At 45.3% G+C, this 10,464-nt stretch overlaps 1 protein-coding gene across 8 annotated transcripts in view; it reads right to left on the bottom strand.

Annotated features, from left to right (window-relative positions):
• Positions 1-561: 561 nt before the first annotated feature.
• Positions 562-10,464, bottom strand: part of Clip1 (CAP-Gly domain containing linker protein 1) — a 113,129-nt gene continuing 103,226 nt past the window's right edge. For all 8 annotated transcript variants that reach the window (XM_052167498.1, XM_052167497.1, XM_052167501.1 and 5 more), the window contains 5 exons: positions 4,994-5,111; positions 4,760-4,910; positions 4,167-4,216; positions 1,462-1,586; positions 562-988 (listed from right to left, as the gene is read on the bottom strand). In XM_052167498.1, the coding sequence (XP_052023458.1) occupies positions 763-988; positions 1,462-1,586; positions 4,167-4,216; positions 4,760-4,910; positions 4,994-5,111 (670 nt within the window). In that variant the 3' untranslated portion in view covers positions 562-762. The remainder of the gene's footprint in view (positions 989-1,461; positions 1,587-4,166; positions 4,217-4,759; positions 4,911-4,993; positions 5,112-10,464) is intronic.

Genomic DNA, 10,464 nt, shown 5'->3' with positions numbered 1-10,464 from the left:
TTGTATATACTTTTTCCCAAAATATAGATTCTTTTAAAAATATATATACATATAATATATAGAGGTCAAAATTATGTAAAAACCAATAAAGAAAACACCACTGTAGGTTCATGGTGTAGATTATAGAAAATGTCCCCACAGCAGTTTGGGGCTTCCCCTCCCTTTTACCTGTTTTATGATTTATAATCAAACCTAAGTATTGTCAAGCCTGGAAAAAGGTACTCCTGAGGGCAGGAACTGCGGAGGGCTTGGGTATGTAGGAATAAGAGGATTTAAAAGAGGGCATGAAATTGCAATGTGGTGCGGTTTTTCTTTTTTTTTTTGTTTTTGTTTTTTTGCAACTCATTCCAGTGTCAAAGCATAACAACAACAACCTAAATATACAGATGTAGCCAGGAAACATTTTAGTGCAAATATGAGAGTTAACGGCATAATTTAAAGTTTCTTAAATAAGATACCACCAGGGTCCAGCTTGTCCCAGAGGGTTTCTCTAGGAACAAAAAGTAACTGCGCCTGGTACAATGTCTTAAACCTTAAAAATCCAGAAAACAAGGACGGAAGTGCAAGCCCACCTACCAAATATTTATTATTTTAACTTACGAGGGGAAATGAAAGGGAAATTTATTGAAGATCAAAATATTTTCTCAGATTTGTTGACAAGAGTCAAAAAATAAGGAGCTCTTCTGAAGCTGCACACGCAGTGCTGTTGCGAGGCTGCTGAGGTGCCGGCGGCCGAGAAGCCCATCCTCCCTCCCGGCTTCCTCAGAAGGTCTCGTCGTCATTGCAGTTGGTGGCCCAGTGCCCAAACATCTCACAGATCTCACAGTAGGGCCGTTCCTCGCTCCGGCTGCCGTGGTGAGTGGAATGGGGAGGGTCTTCCGACATCTGTGCCTGGGTGGGACAGTCCTCTGTATCATGGAGGTCAAAGCAGTCACAAATGTCACAGAAGAGGCGGGGTTTCTTCTTGGACTGCTTCTCCTGGTCATCGCTACAAATGTCAACATAGAAAACCAGGAAGCTGGTCAGAAGAAACTCAGGAGGTGACAGAACTCAGAGCATTTTTAAATGCCTGGGGACTAACAATAGCCAGAGCCAGCAGCTTCTAGGACAAACCTTTATAAACTGTGCAGGCTGGAGGATGGCGCAGCTGTTAGGAACAGAAGGCCCAGCACGCACGAGGAGGCTCATAACCATCTGTAACACCACAGTATCTGATGCCCTCTTCTGGCCTCCAAGGGCACCAGGCACACACGTGGTGCACATATATACATGCCAGCAAAACACTCGTATACACAGAGTAAGTGTAATGAAATGAGCAGCTGGGGCCTCTGCACTATCAATCTTGCCAGCTGTAGGGCAGCTTGCCCCGACGAAGTGGCCACACAGCCACCGAGTCTTTCTGACCACAGCTGCGGAGACCCTGACACCCAGCTCTCTTCTGATGGCCGAGCTCTGTCGTACCTGTCGTAACTGGTCAGATCGTCCCCGTTGCCATTGAGCGCAGCTTCAGACATCATCTCCACCTTCATCTTGAGGTCCTGATTCTTTCTTTGAAGGTCCACTATTACCGAGTTGAGGAAATCAATCTGATTTTTTTTTTAAAGAAAAAAGAAGCAGTGAGCTATGTGACTGTCCAAGCCCTTCATGGCTGCAGTGTCTAGAGGTGGGGAAGAATGTGTTCACACTACAGCTGCAGACAGGTGTCACACGCCTCACAGCAGGCCCAAGGACAGGGAGAGGTGCTGAGGGAGCAGGAGAACTGCAGCTAGCTGGAGACCAGAGCTAGTGAGGCAAGGAGGTTTCCTTCTTCCCTTTTCCACCCCTCAGTGTTTGTTACTCAGGAACTATTTTGTATCAAAAGACACTTTCAAATTCATGTCATTCAGTCTTTGTAGCTGTGAATGGTTAAACTTCACTTGTCATTCAGACAAATGATATTACACTTAAATCACTAAACTGTGGACTGGTGAAATGCTACTGATATTTTTCAAGGGAAAAAAAACCACTTTATACTGTCCACAATCAAAACCTCACATTTCTGAATACCTGGTTTATTTTTCCTTCATGTGTGTGTGTGTGTGTGTGTGTGTGTGTGTGTATACAGGGCTTAATAGAGAAGGCCAAGGTCCCTTCTGCTGAGGAGAGCTCTGACAAGCTCCCACACATAGAGGAAGGGTAACTCAGTCTGAGAAGAAGATCTGGCACCAAAGACAACAAAGTGACCATTAAAAAGTAACATGACCTGAACACTTCCTATCTTTTAAGAATATTCTAAAAACAAAACATTCTTCCCTCTTTTACAAAGAAAAAGGTTTCATTTCTGTAAATTGAAGTTTCTCTCTCTAAATACACACACTTTAGCTGTTTTTCCTTCCTTTTTTGAATAGACTCTTGCTAAGTATCCCGACTGGCCTCAGACTCACTATTAAGTTGGGCATGATATACACCTTTAGTCCCAGCACTCAGGAGAAAGAGGCTGGCTGCTGGCTGTTACTTTAAAGCTAGCCTGGTTTATGGTCTATATAGGTATTCACTGTCTCAAACTAACAAAACCCAAAACCCAATTCACTTTATAACAGAGGTTAGCCCTGAACTTTCTTTACTTTTTTTTAAAGATAGGATCTTACATTGTAGCTATCTCAGATCAATAGAGAACTTCCTGCCTCTGCCTTCTGAATGCTAGGGTTCCGTGCATGTTCTATCACACCTGACTTCTTTCTTTCTTCCAGGTTTATGTGTATGAGTGCTGTGCCTGTGCGGCTGTGGAGGTCAGGAGTGGCCACTGGACTCCCTGGAACTGGAGCTAAGGATGGTTGTGGAGCACTGTGTGGATGCCAGGAACTGAACCCAGACTTCTGTAAGAGCAACTACCGCTCCTAAGCACTGAGCCATCTCCCCAGCCCCCACATCCGACTTTCAGGTTGCATCCTCTATGTCATTCTGTAAGGCTCCATTCCAGGGACAAGGGAAGCATACACACAATCACACACACAAGTGTACACAAATTAGGAAGCAGAAAACAAACCATTTGCTGATGGGAGGGAAAGTGTTGGCGGCAGCGGCAGAAACAGATGGAAGCAAAAAGGAAGGGGGAGAAAAACAATGTTAATTCTGTGCTGTGCCTGGAGACGCTCAGAGACAAAGCTAATGCTGGGCCAGTTGGGAGTCTGAAAGCTGTTCAAGGGGACTCCTTATAGCACTCATTTTTAATATATACCCACAGGCTTAGACAGACCACAGTGTCCCAGCCACCAAAAGGGAACTCACTAAACTATGGCACATCTACATAACGGAGTACTACATAGCTAAAGAAGGTGTACAGGGTACGTAGAGAATGGTTTATGTGGTATGCTACTAATGGCTTTTCTGTTTTGTTTTGCTTTTTTAAAAAGGAAGCTGGAGCGATGGCTCAGCAGTTAAGAGCACTGACGGCTCTTCTAGAGGTCCTGAGTTCAAGTCCCAGCAACTACATGGTGGCTCACAACCATCTGTAATGGAATCTGATGCCCTCTTCTGGTGTGTCTGAAGACAGCAACAGTGTGCTCACATACATCAAATAAATAAATCTTAAAATAAAGCAAACAGCTGGGCGGTGGTGGCGCACGCCTGTAGTCCCAGCACTCTGGGAGGCAGAGGCAGGCGGATTTCTGAGTTCAAGGCCAGCCTGGTCTACAAAGTGAGTTCCAGGACAGCCAGGGCTATACAGAGAAACCCTGTCTTGAAAAACAAAAACAAAACAAGACAAAAACAAAACAAAACAAAAGGCAAAACTTAAAGTACTGGAGTGTGTTTCTGAGAGAGGCGGGTGCTTCTGTGTCACACAGCACGGGCTGATCTGACTCCATGGTTCCACTGGTCCTCCCACCTCAGCCTTCCAAGTGCCAGAGCTATAGGGATGTGCTGTCACACTGCAGAGCTGTAGGGGTGTGCTATCACACACCACAGCTACAGGGATATGCTGTCACACACCACAGCTTCAAAACAACAAACCCCCAAGATGTCTGCACCAGGTAAGACACGGGAGGAGTGTCAGCACGTGGGAGATGAGCAGTGGAGAGCAGCAGGCTTTCACTGTGTACATTTTAATGCTCAGCATTACACTCTCAAGGTACCTAGCAACTCTGGGAAGTGGGCAGACAGCAGAAGCAGTAAGAGAAGAGCATTACCTGACTCTCCTGGGCTCTCTCATCCTCCTCCGCCTGAGCATCAGTATTACCTTGTTTGAAACAAGAACAAGAGCAATCAGAGGAGTGTTGGAAGTCACGCCAAGCCCGTTCCTTGCTGCTGCAGTGACCAGCTGCATGGGATGCTCATTCCCGTGCCTCTGAGGGACACAGAGGGACTCTGGGGACAAGTCCCTGCCTGCTCTCTGGCTGCTACTGGGTCTTGGAGATGTTGGCTGTCCTTTCAGGGATTCTCCCTCTAGATGGCCACCCTAGGGGTACTGGTGCCTGATGTTTATGGCTGTGCTCCAGCTTCTCCCACCAAGGTGCTCTGTTCTCTTTGAGGCCTCCTGGTTTGATGAGGGTAGCTGTCATGTGCTGTCTTATGTGTGTTGTTACAATCGCACAGCATGAGGCAACAACACCAAACACATTTGTGACTAGCCCTTTTGGGTAAGTGTTGGCAGAGGTGGGGGCAGGGCGGCAGGGCGGCAGCTGGGAAGGGCAGTTACAGGAGAGGCTCTCTAGGGAGGAGGTTCCGGATGGCAGTGGGAGAAGGGGATGAAGAGCCCCACACGAGTGGAGCGTCTTTTTACCTGAGGAGCTGCTAAGCTGCCTCTTGTTCTCCTTGAGTTGCAGCTCCAAGTTTTTGACCTTGAGCTCAAGCTTCACCTTATCAGACTCCAGTGTCTGCACGACCGAGTGCAGGGACTTGGCGGAGGCGTTTTCTCCCCTGAGCACTGTGACCTGCAACACAGTCGTTGGTCTTAGGCCAGGAGGAGCAGCAGATGGTGACGGCAGGACCATCTCTGCCCCGCACAGCACCCTACCTCAGTCCTCAGCTTCTCCAGCTCGGCGTCCTTCTCTGTGAGCAAGGCACTGGTAAGGCTGATGGACTTCTGCAAGGACGCCTTCTCTTCATCAGCGTCTCTTCTGTACTCGGACTCTCTAAAAACCAGAGAGTTAAACAGGGCCACACATCAACCAGGGCAGCGGGGCAGCAAGCAGCTGTTCCAGAACAGACTTGAGAGTAACTTCAGTTATCATTAAAAAAAGAAAGGTGTAATAGGGAGTTGCATAGGGATTGAGGCTGTTATGCCTGTAAATGTTACTTACTGCGCGCGAGAGAAAAGGTTTATGTGCATAGACACGCAGAGCCTGCATGTCATTGTGTCCATTTGAACTCAAAGAGACAAGTTAATACATTTGGAAGATGTAGATTTAAAAAAAAAATAATTGTTGTACCCTCCTCCCCAAAAAAACCCATAGTCAAATATATAGTTGAATATTGTTACGTCTGGAATAAATAATTACCAAGCAATGACAAAATACGTACATGCAAAGCAATTATACAGATGTCATGCAGAGCAGTTTTATGCTGGAAATATCTGTTGGTTCTCACTAATTCCCATAATGTTTTAGCAAGTTCAGAGGTCATGTTTTTAAGATTGTGTGAGCCAAAACAGTAGCAAAGGTTTTTATTATTCAAACTGAAAGTTAATTGCTTTTCAATCAATCTGAAGAGGCCATTGGGCTGCTTCTATAATTGAACCACAGAAAGGCTAGAGTGGAAGAGAACACGTCTCTTCATTGGTTAAACAGAACATGAGGAGGTCTCCAGGAATGTAGGCTCTGGTCTCTGCTGGCTCACTAGAGGGAGCGAGAGGCCTTTGGAAAAATACAGCTATCCACTGGGGAGCCCGGGCTGCAAGAGGAAGGGATGCTGGTGGAGGGACACATGGAGGCTGGGCAAGACACAACAAAGGAGTCAGCCCCAAAGGAGAGCGGCAAAAGTGTGTATGTGTGTGAGGTATATTTAATGTTGTGCCGTGAAATACAAATATGCTAAGGTCATCCTTGGTGAGGGACTGTCACCGATCAAAGAGACTAAGTAGACAGCCGCCCACATGCAAGGTCATCTCCTAGCTTGGATCCTGGTAAGAGAAAAGACTGATGGAGAGCCACAGAGAGCTGAGAAGTGGTGACTGGGTAGCTGGGGCACTGGTGCTGTGGCCCTGTGGCACGTCCACAGCGGGGCAGCCTACTAGGGAAACAGAACTGGCTGTGAAACCTTTACAATTCTATAAACCTAAAATCAGTCTTTAAAATAGGTTTCTTCATTTTTAATAAATAGACTGTGTGTCACTAAATTACTTCACGGAAGAATAAAACAAGAGAAAAGTGTCTCAGGCTAGCGCTCAGGCCACACAATCTCAGACCCTGCGTCAATGCAGGCGGTCGGAACTAGCAACCAGGTCACTGCCAGTTCTATGGGAAGCAGACAGGTGAATGCAGAGCAAGTAGCATTCAGTCTGTTGTAAATCGACTGGAGGAACAGAATATGGAGGTCCGAGTTAGAGATGGCAGAGGTGTGGCTCGTTAGTGAGACCCAAGGTATCCGGCACATGAATTACAAAATTCTCATGGTTTATGATAAACTGAAATTCTACACAAAGATGAAAATAAACGTGTTGTATTTATCTCGTTGTGTGGCTTACACTTTTACACTCCAGAATGATGAGTAGTAAGAAAAGAATCTGAGACTTTACGGAAATGTTTTGCATTGGTGACACTGGGAAGGAAGGGGCACCGGGGTCCCTGAGGTCCTGAGTGTGTGCTAGGAAATGAGGGTTTGAATCAAAGTGGGGCTCCTGAAGTGGGGGCGGGGGCAACCAGGTACTGTTGCAATGTGAAAGGTGGGGCTCTAGCGCTATCCAGACAGGAAATTTGGCCTCACTGCATCTTTCTGAAACATAGTTGGTATTTTGTTATATTGTAAAAATGAATCCTGGCACTTCACTTATTTTAACATGCCCCTCAGATTTTCAAAACACAAGTTTAAAGGTCTTAACTAAAACTTAGCATGACTGGAGTTTGCTGAAGACAGATATGGATTCTCCTATGCCTAAAGACCTAAGTGGCTAAGATCCCACGACACTTAGTACTGGGAGGAACAGTCACCAGTAGAGGCAGAAGAACCACCAACCTGACTCTGTGCTTATCCTGTCTATACACAACCCCAGGCCACAGTTTGGTAAAAAGATGGAGGCAGGATGTTTCCTATACAAATCAACCAAAAGACACACACTGAAGAAAGAGATGGCTCAGTGGTGATGTCACTGCCACCAACCTTGATGATTTGAGTCTGACCCTGAGAATCCATGTACGGGAAGGATCCCTACACACACACACACACACACACACACACACACACTAAAAGTTAAGAAAGATGGAGAAAGAGAACAAGGAAAAAGAAAGCAGGAGGTCTACCGGATGACAGGGCACACAGGCTTGGCAGTTCATCTGTGACAGATCTTCAGTGATGGCTTCCTAGGCAATTCTTAGGCAATTTCTATGCCCTAATTCCTCTGTACAAACCAAGAGGGACTGAATGAAAGCATCTATGCCAACATTACTGATGTATGAGAAGCAAACTGCTAGTTTAAGCCACGTTGGCTAGAAGGGATTGCTCACTATCAACACTGAGAAGGGAAGCTAACAGTAGGAAAGAAGGCGGCAGGGCCAGAAACTCTTGTCCCATCCCCCATGGGAATACACCGCTCAGATTCTTTTCTTACTACTTATATAAGAAATAAAGTCCAGTAATGAAGCAAATACCTTAAAGTGTTACTGGGCAAGCTTTAAAATACAAGATAATAAGAACCAAATATTAGAACATGAAGAGAAATGCAAATACAATAAGGAGAACCAAATTTGCACCCAAGTTCTTTACTGATATCAAAAAGAAGTGTGGTGTGTGTGTGTGTGTGTGTGTGTGTACTGCTGAGCATATTTTACAAAACAAAAGCAAGACACAGAGGGACAAAGGCAGCCAAAAATATATACAACAATTTGGTTTACTAAAAATATATGAGGTTTATTTATTATAACGTGGATAGACTTTCTTTAGTCTTACCATGAAAGACACACAGATAGAGCAAAGGAAGCAAGAGCAGGAAAGGGAAAAGAGAGCGTGAGATGAGCATTGGGAAGTGGCGCAAGCTCGGAGACAGTCAGACAGTCACAACCCACAGTGCGCGCAACGGGCTGGGCAGCACAGGCCGCTGCACAAGGGGACGCAGTACCCGCATTCCTCACAGGCCGACAGTCTGCGTGCCAGAGTGAACTTAGACCCCCATGAATCCATGTAGAAAGCTTTGGCCTTGCTGTCCTTCTTTGACATTAAAAAGCCCAGAGCAGAAAGGGAGCCAAGCTTTCCCGAGGTGTCGGCCCGGGCAGCGGTGGAGGAGCACATGCCTCCGGTCCGCAGTTACACAGCTCTGCTGAGAGTTAGATCCTAGAACTGTTTTTAACTCCCTCTCCTGTTTCTGTTTTGGTTGAGACAAGGTCTCACTATGTAATCCTGACAGGCCTGAAACTCACTGTGTAGAGCAGGTTACTGAACTCAGAAAGATCCTCCTGCCTCTGCCTCCTTAGTGCTGGGGTTAATGGCTGGAACCAGTTTTTAAAGATGTGTGCCCAACTGTTACCCAGTTTTGCAATGATTATAGTTTTAAATTCAGAGAAAAACCTTCAGTACATATTACCTGCAACACAATGTTTACAGATACCAAATCCCCAAAGCAGACACTATTGATTCCTTTACAACCGTCTTGCATAGAAACATTAGTCTTAAACTTGATGTGTAGGTGACAATGACCCCAAACTTCTGCTCCTCCCCCCTCTACCTCCCATGTGCTGGGACTGCAGGCACAGTCCACCATGCTTGGTTTATAATTCATTTTAAAAGTTATTTTGTTTACTTATCTGTTTTTGTGCGTGTATGTATAACGTGTATGTGCATACATAGCGCAAGCATATGGAGGTCAAAGAACAACTTTCTAGAATCAGTTCTTTCCTTCTATACCTTGTGGGTCTGGAGGATTGGACTCCGGCTGCCAGGCTTGGTAGCAAGTGCTCTTACCCACTAAGGCGCCATCGCACCAGCCCTTAGTTTACAATTTAACTTTATTCATTGGGCTAGGGGAGCTTTGAGATCCTCAGATCCCACAGAATTCTTTTCTTAGGGTCGACTGCCAAATGGAACCCAGGACCTTACAGGAGCTAGACTGGAGGTCTCATGCTGAGGAGAGCTGGAGCTCACACCTCAGTGACCACTGCATCTGACATGAGGGAGTCCTGCAAGTCCTCATCATGACCATGAGGAAAGTGGTCATCTTCTGCCTTCACTTAAAAATTAAACCATCCGCATGTCTGTTGGCTCTTGCATCAACAAAGGAAGTTCGTGTGCTTTTATCACTTAAGAATTTGGAAGGCATTTATATCAAGGTCATATAAAATCTTTAGTCCTCTATGCAGAGTAGATTTAGCATACATCTACTGAGGAATCCCTACCAAACAGACATTTGGGAGGCATTTAAGGGTCTAAATCGTTGTGATTTTAAAATACATTCAAGTTCAGTCTTTCATAATAGAAACAAATGTCTGTTAGGGTTGATTAGCAAGAGAAAGTCAGTTTAAATATGGAAACTAAATTTAAAACTTTTTCACTTTCTGAAAAATTATAATCTTTATGTTTGTTCATCAAAATTAGCAGGAGTCATCTTAATGCTCTGGTTGTGGTGTCGGAGATTGAATCTAGGGCTTCACGTGTGCTGGCAAGTGTCTGACCACGCATAGGCCTTCTAGTACTTTTACTTTTTAAGACAGATCTCATTGTAGGGCTGTCCTTGAACTTGTGACCCTCTTACCTCAGTCACATCAGTAGCTATTGGGCCTGGCTTAAATTAGCAGTAATTTTTGAGACACTTTGCTAAATATAAGTTAATCACATAAGAAAGAACTCAGTAGGCACATGGAGAACTGAACACAAACCCTGACATTCCAAGCCTCCAGTCTGCACCTCTCCTTCATCAGCCTGAGATCTCAGCAACATTCTGGTCTGGGGGCTTCTGCTTCACCATTAGACAATGTACACCCCACACCCCACCATAGCTTCCACTGGAAATTTTGAGATTACAAGGACTTGTGAATCAAAGAGCACTGTGTAAATGTAAAGAGGTTATATACTGACATGAGGCCCTTTTGAGAAAGCTATAGGAACAAGGCCTCATTATTGCTCTGCTTACAGATGCCTGACCATAGTGTGAGACCTGTGTGCTCTAGAATGGAAAGACCTCGGAGACACTCAGAGGAATCTAAGTGTTTTTTAATTAAAACCAGAGAGGAAAGTCTTCCCCTGGACAAAGACCTAATATCCCCCAGAACACAGCAACCTACACTGTTTTGTAGTAGCAATCCAAATGTTTTGTAGGCTGAATAAAACCTTGGATTCCCAAGA

The sequence above is a fragment of the Apodemus sylvaticus genome, chromosome 22 (genome assembly GCF_947179515.1).
Source record: "Apodemus sylvaticus chromosome 22, mApoSyl1.1, whole genome shotgun sequence".
Taxonomy (NCBI): Eukaryota; Metazoa; Chordata; class Mammalia; order Rodentia; family Muridae; genus Apodemus; species Apodemus sylvaticus.
Note: the sequence above shows the minus strand (reverse complement) of the source record. Positions and strands in the feature narration are given on the sequence as shown.